This window comes from Anomaloglossus baeobatrachus, chromosome 9 (genome assembly GCF_048569485.1).
Source record: "Anomaloglossus baeobatrachus isolate aAnoBae1 chromosome 9, aAnoBae1.hap1, whole genome shotgun sequence".
Lineage (NCBI taxonomy): Eukaryota > Metazoa > Chordata > Amphibia > Anura > Aromobatidae > Anomaloglossus > Anomaloglossus baeobatrachus.
The window spans coordinates 91,983,863-91,998,339 of NC_134361.1; the positions used below are offsets into that span (position 1 = coordinate 91,983,863).

The following is a 14,477-nucleotide window of genomic DNA, read 5'->3' on the forward strand; positions in this document are numbered from 1 at the left end:
TTATGTTCTCCATCTTTTCTGGACCTGTGTCCGATCCTCACATGTGAGAGAATCAGATCACAATAGATGACGCTCAGATCACACTAGCAGCAGAGTTGGAGCCGAGTGTCATTAACGTATCCCATTCAATTCTCGCATCGGATGCTGTACAGCAACGTGAGCGCACCCTTAAGATCAGTCAATATTCTTTTTTACCATTTCCCAATGTTTAGACTGTCTGGACTGACAGTCCTGTCATGTGCAACTAGATTACGAAATTTCAACAGAAGTCAAATATTTTCGCCAAGAATGATTTCCCTATCTATCTAATGAAATCTGAATGATTTCCCTTTCGCACAGTTTTCCTGATGTTTATTCATAAAGCTTATCAAGTAAAACTATTGCTATTCCTATCTGCAAAATAGTATAGATTCATGGAAATAGATGAGGACTCATTTTTACATAAATTTAAAAAAAAGTTACACTACGCTTCAATATAAACTAGCAACTGTGCATAGAAAATCATTATAAATGAAGCTCTTCCCTCTGCAGACAGGTTTATTTTTATGTGATTTAGTTTTGACTTCACGTCTTCCAAGATAAATAAGTTTAATTTTCCTTCCACCCACCTACATGACAACTTTTATTTTTGTAAAATGTTTGGAATAACGTCATATGAATTACCTTATAATGTATTGGAAAATAACATTTTTGGATGAGGTGGAACAGAGAAAAAGAGCAATTGTTCCTTACATTCAATTTTTACAGCAAAGAATTATATTTACAATATTCATAGTAGCATAACTCCATAACTCAGCTTCATTGAGTTGTGGGAGACCTTGTTTTTTTTTTACAAGGCAAGCTGTACTTTTTGTTGGTACCATTTTGGGGCACATATAACTTTGTGATCACTTTTTGTTCCATTTTTCAGGGGACGGAAAGTGACAAAAATGGCAATTCTGGTATTGTTCTTCACCGTCTTCCTTGTGTAGGATAATGTGATATTTTACCATTTCTTACTTTTACAGACCTCAGTTCCAAAAATGTTTTTTTTTCTTTATGTTTAAGATTTTTCCTTTATTTATGGAATGGCAAAAGGGCAGTCAGTTTTATCATTAATGGTACTTTTGTATTGCAGGGCTTCACAGGAGCATGGAAGACACTGTAAGCAAACCACGGGACCACCATGATTGTGTCGCAGGGAGTGACTAGTGACGTGACAGAGACCTACCCCCTCATCTGTCTCCCTACTTAGATGCCACAATTAGAGATGAGCGAACCTGAAGTTCGGTGTTCATACCAAACACAGACTTTCCAAAAAAAAAAACAGAGTTCAGGTTCGACATTCAGGCCCTTTACATATGAACCCCACTTGCGCGAGCATCACTGTGCTCGGGTACCCTTGGTGCTCAGTACAGTGTGAGCTCCTTGTAGTGTCTGAGCGGCTCTCAGTGAGATTAACAAGATGATTGGATGTAGTGTGCACCAAAAAAAAAGGAAAAACCCCGCCGTCAGTCCACTGAAAGGGATCTGTTTATGGCTGGCTATATGTGGGCGGAGAGCCGAACTGCCCAAATTGTGACTGACATTGGGGTTCAGGTCAAGTCCGGGTCCCAAACCGAACTTTACGGTTGAATCCACCGAACCGAACTTCCGTGGGTCTACTCATCTCCACCCACAACTAATTGCAGCATCTATGGGGTTAAACTGATGTGATTGGAGCTAGCTGTGACACAGCATTTAGGGGCAAGTGTCCACTGCATAACACAGCTGACACCCACCTTTTAGGGATCAGACTCATCAATGGAGACCGCTCCAAATTGTGCACTTAATATTTGGAATAATTGGCCATAGTTGTACAAATTTTACTATAGTGGAAAGTTATTGACTATATGCTGTTAAGTATTTTTTTTTACAGTATCACAAAGCACCCTTTGCATTAGAATAGCAACTCTTCTGCCTACAGGACATGTAAAATGTGATTTCCTTATGTGAAATTTTAGGTGAATAAAATATATATATATATATATCTATATATATATTTATACTTTCTATAAATGCAATCAGTACACAAAAATTGGTAGGATATTCATGGGATTTCAGTTTTCTTGAAGTTGTTTTTAGTTGTTTTTAACATATTGCCATTATGCAATCTAGTCATGGTCAGTTTTATAAAATTTCGTGCCCTGCGCCCTATTTTAAGACAGCCTGCATTATTTCAAATTTTACGTACAAACTACATATACACTTTACCCTAGAGTTAATACAAAACCTACACAATACTACCATTAAGTGGCCACATGACACAATTTATTTTCATCATACCTTATTCAACGTATCTTAATTTTGTTATTTTGTATTGTCTCATATTGTCTGTACATGTCCCCTCTGAATTGTAAAGCACTGCGGAATATGTTGGCGCTAAAGAAATAAAACTTATTATTATCATATATTTTACATGCCATACTGTCATGTATTGCCTAATTAAAGCCGCCACTCAGTGTCTAAATAATACTGTTAATCATAAGCGGGCTTTACACGCAACAACATCGCTAACGAGATGTCGTTGGGGGTCACGGAATTCATGACTCACATCCGGCCTCGTTAGCGACGTTGTTGCGTGTGAAACGCACGAACGACCGTTAACGATCAAAATTACTCACCTAATCATTGATCGTTGACCAGTCGTTCTAATCCCGATTATCGTTGATGTTGCAGGACGCAGGTTGTTCGTCGTTTCAGCGGCAGCACACATCGCTATATGTGACACCGCAGGAATGAGGAACATCACCGTACCTGCGGCCGCCCACAATGAGGAAGGAAGGAGGTGGGTGGGATGTTCGGCCTGCTCATCTCCGCCCCTCCGCTTCTATTGGGTGGTCGCTTAGTGACGCCGCTGTGACGCCGAAGGAACCGCCCCCTTAGAAAGGAGGCGGTTCGCCGGCCACAGCGACGTTGCTAGGCAGGTAAGTATGTGTGACGGGTGTAAGCGATATTGTGAGCCACGGGCAGCGATTTGCCCGTGACGCACAACCGACGGGGGTGGGTGCTTTCACCAGCAACATCGCTAGCGATGTCGCTGTATGTAAACCCGCTATAGTCTCTAGTTGCCTAGGACACTGATGCAACTGATGTTATAGTTCCCCTGGTGGTCCAAGGCACATGCTCCATTCTCAGGTTGCACCTTGGGCTTTATGCTATTGGGAATCCTAGAAAAATGAAGGCTGGTCAAATTCCCATCTTACCATTGCCTAAGACCGGCAAATCGGATATTTATAGCCTGCCTTCATATTATTTCCATCACTACTTATAGTAGAAACTCTCTGCAACATATTTAAAGAAGAGTCATCTAAAATTCTGATGAACAACAAGTAATAGAAGAGTTTGAATATGGTGCCTACCTCTTCACAGGAGGAACCTGTTGATGATAAACTAATATGAGATTCGCTGCATTCAAAAACATCCTCATCTTGCACACTTGACCTAAAAGAATTTTCAGCATTTCTCTCATAATCTGTATGCAACTGGGACCCATTCAGAGATTCTTCTTGGGAATGGTCAGAGGAGGCATCAGAAGTTTTAGTAGAACCATCAGTGCACTTATATTGCTTAACTTGAGACAATGAAAATCTTGGTGGCACAGATTCTTTTGGCTCGTCGTCCATACAGCATGCTTTTTCAAAAATTACAATATTCCCTGCTGGTTGAGAAAGCTCTTCTGTTGGCTCCGAAAACCTTTCTTCTGTATTGGGTGATAAGTCTTGAACTGATAGATTGTTATGGACGTGAGTCTCCCATACACCTGAATCAGGAGACTGAGGAAGCACTGAAGGAAAAGTCAAAGCATTTTCATTTTCAATGACAAGAGGCTCCTTGAGAGAAGATTGTAGCCTGGGAGTCCGTGGAGTCGACTGAGAAACTTGGCCATCTGATGCAGATGATCTTGAGGAGCCTCTCCATTTTCTTGCTGCTACTGCTACGTTGCTAAAAAACTTAAAAACTCCACCAAAGTTTTTGGATTTACCACCACTAGCTGTGTCAGATGTTTTAGAAATGTCAATGCTGTCCTCAAATTTTTGGTCTGCTAAAAGGGTGGGGGTATTATCAGGAGTGCACTCTATATTTTGGAATGTATTTCCCTGAATTTTATCAAGTTCTTTTGAATTATCTTTTGTGGCTAGTGAAATTCCTTTCAGATAACTCCACATATATGAGCTCCTACCTCTACGATGTTCTGGTGGGATTTTAAGTCCTCTTCTTTGGATTTCTCCTTCAGCAATGGTAGAGCTCTTAGTGCTGACTAATGGACGTCTACGGCTGCTACTTATGCTCTCATTGTCTATATGCTCAGAATTTCCATTTATTCCAACACCAATATCTCTTAACCATTTACTTTCAGTAGACAGACATTCAGAAATGCTAATATTTAACTCAACATCTTCAAAAGAGGTGTCTAAATCATCAATGTACCCTGCATAAGAATGTCTATATGGTCTTTGTCCATCAGCATATTTCCTCGTTCTGAATAAAGCGCTTGGAATAGAAAGTTCTATAGTTTCTGGTGGTTGACTCTGGATCTTAGTTTTGGTATTCCGAAGGACAGAACTTTTAGAAAATGTTGCAGACCTCAACCTTTTAAAAGATCTCACTTTGTCCATGAAAGATAGCTTAGGCTTCGGTTCAGTGATTTCAGTGGTAAGTATCATAGATTGAGGTCTCTTCGCTCGTGCAGAATTTGCCCTCCGCCTACTGACGAAACTCCAAAGTCCGGCCCCTTTTGCTTTCTTTTCATACCTGTGTGTTGAATCTTCTGTCTGAAGTTGTGTGGAAACACCACTCACTTCACAGGGATCAAGTTCACAAATTGCCATATTGTCTGTATTGTTTTCCTTGGGAAGAGCCTGAAAACTTTTGTTCATGTACCCATTGAGGATTACATCAGAATGGTTTTTTAAATCGCCATTTATAACTTCCATGGCTTGGTCTCCTGTTCCTCACCACATGTCTTTGCCTCCCCGTGCACAGGCAGTGCAAGAAAGCTGTGAAAGAGAAATAGAAATATTAAACCAAATCATACCAAGCCAGAGGCATATATACACACACGCATAATATATATATATATATATATATATATATATATATATATATATATATATATATATATATATATATATATATATATACATATACATACTAAGTAGGATGCCATTAAACATTTGATACCATCCATCTAATGCGTAAAAATTCAGGATTTTTCAATTTTAGTACTAATGTTTTGGTGTAGTAACCATTCAATGCACATATCCAAATATAAACACCTTTTGACAGATATTTAATAGTTGTGAGCGAATAGTAACTCTTCGTGCTCGGTTATTCGTAACGAATCCCAAAGTACTCCAGTATTCGTCATGAATAACGAACCTAATGCAAGTCAATGGAGAACCTGAGCATTTTTCTTGTTGTAACAAATACTGGAAAAGTACTTGGTATTCGGTAAGAATTATCCGAACACGAATAGTTACTATTCACCCATCATTAATACTTAAAGCTTGAAGCAGGAGATTTTGTGAATTCTCAAAGAACCAATTATGTGATGTCGCAACTCGACACCATGATACTTTTGTATCATCAAGTAGCCTGAGCCTATATGTTCCTACCCCAAGCAGTGTTAAAAGTATATCTCTCTGTATGTGACATAATGAAGACATTCTTGATTTACGCCGGCATAATTTCTTCTGTATAATATTGTATTTGAACATAAGCATGTGCTCAACACTGGTGACATGTCCTGACAAAACCCATCCTGTCGTTATGTTACCAGCAGAACGTAGATGTATGAGTAAACTGAAGAAGCATGTTAATCATTAGACAACAGAAGTACAGAAGTTTATGAAAGACACCCATAGCCAATAAGTGTAGTGTGCAGTATTCATCCATCCCGTATGGGCGGAATCTGATGTAGTGTGATGGAGGCGCTCTATAGTGCATCTCTGGACTTGTACAAGAATTTAAAACAAGATAGACAGGAATGCAAAGGTATAATAGCCATACGGGAAGGCCCGGCATGGGGCGCCAAGCATCGAACATGAAAAAGGGACTTCATCAGTGAGATCTCTGTCATTCTTCATAGTCGTCTATACTAATAAGTATAGTAATAGCCATACGGGAAGGCCCGGCATGGGGCACCAAGCATCGAACATGAAAAAGGGACTTCATTAGTGTAATCTCTGTCATTCGTCAAAGTAGTTTATGATAATAAGTTTAGTAGTATGACTTGTAAATAGCTTGTCTACATATATATATATATATATATTTATTTTTTTAAAACTAAAAGGGGCTTTACACACATAATTAATAATAATTAATTTTATTCATTTATATAGCGCTATTAATTCCACAGCGCTTTACATACATTGGCAACACTGTCCCCATTGGGGCTCACAATCTAGAGTCCCTATCTGTATGTCTTTCGAGTGTGGGAGGAAACCGGAGAACCCGGAGGAAACCCACGCAAACACGGGGAGAACATACAAACTCCGTGCAGACATACAAACTCCGTGCACATCCGGCCTCGATAGCGACGTCGTTGCGTGTGAAATGCACGAACGACCGTTAACGATCAAAATTACTTACCTAATCATTGATTGTTGACGCGTCGTTCAAATTCCAATTATCATTGCTGTTGCAGGACGCAGGTTGTTCGTCATTCCTGCGGCAGCACACATCGCTATGTGTGACACCACAGGAACGAGGAACATCACCATACCTTCGGCCGCCCGCAATGAGGAAGGAAGGAGGTGGGCGGGATGTTTGGCCCGCTCATCTCCGCCCCTCCGCTTCTATTGGGCGGCCGCTTAGTGGCGCCACTGTGACGCCGAACAAACCACCCCCTTAGAAAGGAGGCGGTTCGCCGGCCACAGCGACGTTGTTAGGCAGGTAAGTATGTGTGACGGGGGCTAACGATGTTGTGCGCCACGGGTAGCGATTTGCCCGTGACGCACAACCGACGGGGGCGGGTGCTTTTCTACCGCCCCGCGGCCTCGGCTGCGGCCACCGAGCCACTCAGATCCGTGCTCGCGTTCTACGGGTGGTGGCTTGAGCCTCTCACGGACCCAGGGGTCACGTCGCTCTGCAAGGGGGGTTGGCGCTACGCGCGGGGGATGCGGGTATTTGGGATGATAGTTCGTGACGCCACCCACGGGTTGTGGTGATTGTGGACACCACCGCTGCGGTGAAGGTACGGGCAATCCCGGGACCGGTGTAGTGGCGCAGCTAGGTGTTGACCAATCAGTGGGTAGGGGATGTTGGTCCCCGGGCCCGGTTGGCAAGGGCCGGGGTGCAGAGCGCAGTGTTGTGGTGCAGTGCGGTGCGGTGCCTGAGGGCACTGGTGTACTCACTCCGATACAGGACACGGGAGTCACTGGTAAACCAAACGGGGGGATGAACGGGGCCCGCAGCCGGCTGCAGCTTCTCAAGTCGGGTTGGCAATGTCCGCCTTTCTCCTGCACCTGTGTGTGTATTTGACTACTGTGCCTGGGCACTGGTAGTCCGCTCCCCGCGTATAAGTGTCGTAGGAGCCCGTTTGCCCGCAGACGCTGGCCCTATGGATCTCTGGCCTTTGGCGGTGGCGCTATCCGGACGGGTTGGGCTGTTGCCTTCAATCGGGACTTAGGTGGGAATGAACCACTGAGGTCCAGACCACAATCAGTTAATTTGACTATGGTGGTGGCTTATGGCCTAGTTCGGGGTCTGAGTACCCTGCCTGGTGCTCCGGTATCCAGTTGGCTCCCCGGTTTGGTGCCGACGGGCCACTACCCTGTCCCGGTCCCTTACGGTTCCACCGGTCGTATTCCCGGTCTCCTGCAGGCGGCCACTACCGTCTGCCTGCCTGACTGCTCCAACCCAGGCCCCACACAGAACTGTCCTCCTCTCACTCCTCTCTCCTAACTCAATCTCCTCTTGTGTCTCCTGCCTCAGGCCAGCAGACTCCTCAGGGGGCATGTCTATCCGCCTGACTCCGCCCAGCTGGTGTGCCTGTCTAACCCTGAGGGAGGCAATCAGGTCTTTGGTTGACTGATGGTACCTTACTGGGGTGGGGGGTCTATGTGGTGTGTGTAGTGACCTGTGACCTGGGGGTCCAGGGCGTCACACTTTCACCAGTGACATCGCTAGCGATGTCGCTGCGTGTAAAGCAGCCTTTAGACTACGTGCAATGTACTTCATCTGTTCCCAATGAGACTTGTGTAACGCACATGCTTACCATTCAGGTAGAGAGAATACACTGCTTCCATAAGTTCATTGAAATCCAACATTAAATCCCTTGTTTTCCTGACATCTGCTATTGTAGGGCAGTTGGGGAACCCTATACACGAGATAATTGGCTTATCCCATCGATATCCTGTATTTTTTGTCCCCTTATTTTAATGCATATGTAAAAAGTGAGGGATATAAAAAAGTATCATACCGGGTTTATATTTATATAAGCATCATACATAACACAACTGCAATAAAAACATAAATAATATGTACACAACATGTATACTGCTACGCTGTATGCTAATCCAGAGAAGTAATAGACAATTATACAAGAAAGGGATGAAAACATAAAGTAACCTGCCCTCTTTGCAGCTCTACTAATTCAGTATAGGATTTTATAAATATTGAAAACCACCCGTATTATTTTCTTGGGTGGAGGGGGGTGGGGGTGGGGGTGGGGAATATCAATTCAAAACAAGAATCAAGAATATTTTTGGTTGAAAATGTAAGCACTCCATCAGATTCTTTAGTATACATCATGCCCCTGTGTCTGTAAAAGGGTTAACAATCCGGAGAATGTGTCAGGTCCATGTAACAGCCCGTCAGCAGTGTGAGGCTGCAGTGATGTGACAGCCGCCAGTGTTTGCACAGTGACCTTTTCATAGCTGTGCACTGAGCTTCAGTCACTGACATGCTTATCTAACAGGATCTGACTTCTGCCCACCAATGGTTAAAATAATAAACGTCCTTCTCCGTGGTGTATGTGTGAATACTTTGCTCCTCCAAAGAGGGTTTTTTAGAATTAATTGTCACTTGGTGTCACAATCTGATTTTACAGTACAATGTCTATAGGTATATTTATCGATTCACCCGGCATCCAGCTTTGTGGAAGGGTTTCCATGTTTGCCTTCCATTGTGTCACCAAACATTTTTTGTTACCATTGTGACTGACTATACATATAAAGGCTGCTTTACACGTAGCGACATCGCTAGCGATTGCACCCGCCCCCGTCTTTCGTGCATCATGGGCAAATCGCTGCCCGTGACGGACAATATCGGTACTGCGCGTCACACGCACATACATTACTAACGATGTCGCTGTGGCCAGCAAACAACCTCTTTTCTAAGGGGGCGGTTCATGCGGCATCACAGTGATGTCACACAGCGGCCCGCCAATAGAAGGCGGAGGGGCAGAGAGCAGCCGCATTATCGACACTACCACCTCGTTGCTGGAGGACGCAGGAACGCTGTTGTTCGTCGTTCCCGGGGTGTCACACATAGCGATGTGTGCTGCCTCAGGAACGACGAACAAACTGCGTCCCAGAAGTTCAACGACATTTGGAAAATGAACGACGTGTGAACGATCAACGATATTTGAGGTAAGTGAGATCGTTAGCAGTCGCTCGTACGTGTCACACGCAACGACATCGCTAACGAGGCCGGATGTGCGTCACGAATTCCGTGACCCCAGCGATATCTCGTTAGCGATGTCGTTGCGTGTAAAGCGGCCTTTAGGTTGGTGTCACAAGAGCGTATAGGAAATCAGTCCCATTCCCATCCAGTGCGATGATTGTTTTCTCACCAGTCATCCATGTGCTGTGTATGATATCCGTTTTATTACTCAGCAGGTATTAATCTTTTACAGGACCATTTACAGTTTCCCAATATATCTGTAAAACTCAGATGCTATACTGATGGTACATGTAACATCCAATTTTTCTCTTGCATTGTACCAATTTCGGAGTCAAATTACGCATGCCGAATACAGCTATTTAACCCTAACCCTAACCCTTCATACCAATATTCAACATGATGTTGACTTGTAACAATTTCTAAAAAATGACCCCAGAATAAGTGTAAAACATAGAGCCTTTCTCATCGAGAGTTTGGAGTTCATTTTGCATAATTACGTTTCTGTTTCAGGGTGAGGTACACTGACAAGCAAAAAGGTAACAATGGTAGGAGAAAAACTTTGTATCAGCTCCCCACTCCTAGTCCGTCATGTAGCAAGATGGTGCATGAATATCCAGTCCAATTTTCTGGATGGTAGAGACAATTTAAACATAGGGTAATAGTCTAGCACCTTCAACACAGAATCCAGGATATTTATAAAACAACATGTCTAAATACCCTTGGTTTAAAAAGGGTAACAATTAGGGATGATCGAATACCAAAATATCCAACTTCACGAATATCCGACGAATAGGTCACCACTATTCGACTATTAATTATTAATTAATTATTAATTATTCGACATCGAATATTCAATGCAAAATGTAAGTCTATCGGAAACCCGAATAATTTCACGTTGGACCTAATGGCGAACTGTGGTGACTGAGGAAAAGGCTGAAATGGATGAGAAAAGGCAGAAACAGTATGGGCACAGCCTGTAGAAGGTTGTTAAATTATCCCTGGTCTCTCTCTCTCTCTCTCCCTCTCTCCCTCGTAGCTCTGCTCATTCACATTCCCTTTTTCATACTTTACACTGTAGCTCTGCTCATTCATATTCCCTTCCTCATACTTTACACTGCAGCTCTGCTCATTCATATTCCCTTCCTCATACTTTACACTGCAGCACTGCTCATTTACATTCCCTTCCTCATACTTTACACTGCATGTGCGTTTCAAAAAGCATCCAAATCGCTGTGTTTTGGATGCATTTTGAATGCATTTTGGATGCATTTTTGACAGTGTGGTCCCACTCGGCTCTGCAACATAGAGCATGACTGGCTGCGAGACAGAGCCACGCGATTAGAATGAACTCGGATGAACTTCACCCAACTTCATTGTCATCGCGCGACTGTCTGTGTGCTGCGGCCTGATTTGCAATCACCAGTGAAGGACTCACCGGTGACCGCAAATCCCCTGAGTGACTGAAGTGATCAGCAATGCCGTCACTCAGGTTACCCGCGGCCAGCTGGAGTCCACCACCTCCGTGACATCACCGCTGATAGCGCAACTCACTTTAGTTGCGCCGCTCCTGTCAGCTTCTGATATAGTGGATTACGCCGGACCTGAAGGGGTATTTGAGGATTTTAATAAAGTGGTGAAAGAGATTGGGTTTTTTTGTATTTTATTCCAAATAAAGGATTTTTTCGGGTGTATGTGTTTATTTACTTTCACTTACAGGTTAATCATGGGAGGTGTCTCATAGACGCCTGCCAATATTAACCTAGGACTTAGTGGCAGCTATGAGTTGCCATTAACTCCTTATTACCCTGATTGCCACCGCACCAGGGCAATTCGGGATGAGCTGGGTAGAGTCCCGGGATTATCGCATCTAATGGATGTGGCAATTCCGGGCAGCAGCTGTCTGATATTTTTAGGCTGGGGGGCTCCTCATAATGTGGGGCTCCCCATCCTGAGAATACCAGCCTTCAGCCGTGTGGTTTTGTCTTGGCTGGTATCAAAATTGGGGGGGTCCGCACACCGTTTTTTTAAAATTATTTATTTATTTATTTTACTGCACTACATAGACCCGCCCACCAGCGGCTGTGATTGGTTGTGGGACGCAGGGAGCCAGCTGACTGAGGAAGGTCTGTGGGTAAAGGGTGGTAAGCTTTCTCTGCCATGAGCGCTCTACTCAATAATGGCCCAGGTAACTATGAATGTGTGGCGCCCCAGGACCTGGTCGCCACAACAGCATTGCCCTCCCAAAGGGTTAATGCTGAGCCTGGAGGTAATTGGGAGATCTATTGGCCAGTAAGTTTAACATCCAACGCAGTTCTCCCTCCGGCCAGCAGGGGGAGCTCTGAACCTGGAATTCCAGGGAGCATTCCTTAAGTCTGACCTGAGGGAGGAAGTAGTGTTCAGTCTGTAGAGAGAAGTGATAGCAAGCAGACGCAGAGTGTGCAGTCCTGTGGATCTGGGGCCTAGAGCTGGAGCAGCTTGGCCCAGGGAAGCAGGAGTAGCAGAGAGGCACAGAAGAGACTCGGACATCGGAGTCTGTGGCCACCAGGGCCTAAAATACTCCCTGGTAGCCGAATCCGAAGGGCAGGAGAGCTGCAAGCACCTGGCCCATAAACAGCCCGAAGGTACAGCTGCATCATCAGGGCCTGGTGTGGACTCCAGCAGAGAAGCACCAAAGAGGGCCTGCGCAGCCTACCACAGAGGGAAAGGGACGTACCACCGGTCCCAGCAGCAAGAGGGCCATTGCTAAATCTAGAGAGCAGGGTCCTATAACAGTAAAGAAAAGAACAGGAGGAGGCCTCATACTCAGCTGGCCAAAAAGATCACCCCAAGTACTTCCAGGCCGACCGGATCCCCTTCACCACCTGTGACGGTCTCCCAGGACTGGACTGTTCTTAAAGTAAAAGAGGAGAAGGTAAAGAGACTGTTGTTTGTGCCTGTTTCTTTCATTGCCTGTCGGCCCTGCACCGTGTTATCCACACAACACCATAGACTTCCACGAGCACCAACAGTGTCCCCGGGGCACCGCTCCACCTGTGGGGAGCAGTACCACCATTGCTGCCATATCATCACCCCGGAGGCCTCACACAGCAGCGGCGGCTTAATAGCCGCAAACCACAGGTGGCGTCACGAACCAAATACTTTAATTGCTCCCAAGTCACCAGCCATATTTAAAAACTGACACCCACCAGGGCCACGGAGTCGGGCCCCGCCACCACTGACGACCCCCGGACTAGTCCGGCCCGGCACCGGGTGTCCCATAGCCCTGGGGTGGGCGAGTCAACTTTTGGCGTCACGAACAGGATTTCGTGCCCGGCGCCCACCGGGTACTGTGCGCCTTTGAAAAGACTGTGTGTTTACTGTTTGAAGACTGCCGCCGCCATTAGCTTCGCTGAGTGCAGGAAGAAGGGGGGCGTGCCCGAAAAAGAGCGCGAAGGGAGCGCGCCATCAGAGCGGAGGGTCGTTAACCCCGCGCTACCCGGAAGAGATTGTAAAAAGAAAGCGGAGCCTGGTAAGGTTCACTAAGGGGGAGGAAGATGTCCGACACCTAGGGAGAGCCCTTGGCTGTAGCAGTTCAAGACGCAGCAGCACCGGCCGATGTAATCCCAGTCGCCATCGCCCCAGCCCCCGCTGTAGCGCCGGTAATGCCGATCACAATGCCGTACATCCCGGGAGCAGAATGGCTGCCGCAGTACTCCGGGGAGTCCCATACCTTGAGCGACTTCAGAGAAAGGCTGCACAGCTTGTTCCGGGTGTATCCGCTGACTGAGAGCCAGAAGGTGGGCATACTAATGGGGCAGCTAGCCGGCGCGGCCCAGCGTGAAGTGAAGTCCTGGCCTGATACAGATAAAGGGACAGCGACCCAGATACTGGCCAAGTTAAAGAGTACTTTCGACACCCGCACCGCAGCAGAAATAAAGATGAGATTCTTTGGGTGCAAACAACGGGCCACAGACAGCATAAGGGACTATGCCTTAAACTTGAGAGCAATTAAACAGGTGGACCCAGAGAGTGTACGTGAAGAAGACAAACTCCTAACTGAGAAGTTCATAGAGGGGCTCCTGTCAGATGCCCACAGGACCCAGCTGCGTATCATGGTCCTGCAGAACCCTGCTCTGGACTTTGCAAAGTTTAAGGACCAGACCATCCGGGTACTGAGGGAATCTACACCGAATGACCCAGTACCCCTCCGGCCTCTTGCTATCACGTACCCCGGGGTGGTGCCTGCAACACGAGCTGCTGCAGGGGCTGAGGCGCAGTCCCTGGATAAGGATCCCGCTGCAGAGCTCAGACAGCAGGTCCAGGAGCTGACCAAGACTGTAGCTGCCCTTGCCAAGACCGTGCAGTCTCTATAAGTGACCCCATTGCCTGCAAGAATCGAGTTGGCCTCCAGCCCACATGACGTCCCATGGATGCGACAGAGGAGGATTCCGTCGACCCGAGGAAAAGACACAGACTGGTATGATTCAACGGGACAACCGATCTGCCGCCGCTGCAGCCAGGCGGGCCATATGGCAAGACACTGTCCTTTAAATGGGCCGAGTCTGGGGTCAGGAGCCGACCCCCAGGTGTAAGGAAGCCCGGCTCAACCCCCAGCCGCAGCAAGTATGTGGGAGGACGCCCGGTCCTTCCTATTGTGCTGGATGGGATCCCTTTGAATGCCCTCCTGGATACGGGGTCCCAGGTAACAACCATCCCTTATAAACTGTACAAAAGATATTGGGCTGATTCAGACATTAACCATGGCCCAGATGATGATTTAACAATTGTGGCCAGTAATGGTCAGCCCTTGCCTGAAATTGGGTATAAAGAAGTAACCATTAAAGTGGGGC

The 14,477-nt window shown here is 45.9% G+C and overlaps 1 protein-coding gene and 1 long non-coding RNA gene across 2 annotated transcripts in view; one reads left to right on the plus strand and one right to left on the minus strand.

Annotated features, from left to right (window-relative positions):
• Positions 1-2,363, plus strand: part of LOC142251255 (uncharacterized) — a 46,378-nt gene extending 44,015 nt beyond the window's left edge. Inside the window, exon 4 of the long non-coding RNA XR_012725299.1 lies at positions 1,118-2,363. This is a non-coding gene — a long non-coding RNA (uncharacterized LOC142251255). The remainder of the gene's footprint in view (positions 1-1,117) is intronic.
• ARHGEF9 (Cdc42 guanine nucleotide exchange factor 9) overlaps positions 1-14,477 on the minus strand; it is a 602,462-nt gene that overhangs the window by 504,014 nt on the left and 83,971 nt on the right. The window contains exon 2 of the mRNA XM_075323881.1: positions 3,381-5,018. Within this exon, the coding sequence (XP_075179996.1) occupies positions 3,381-4,955 (1,575 nt within the window). The 5' untranslated portion in view covers positions 4,956-5,018. The remainder of the gene's footprint in view (positions 1-3,380; positions 5,019-14,477) is intronic.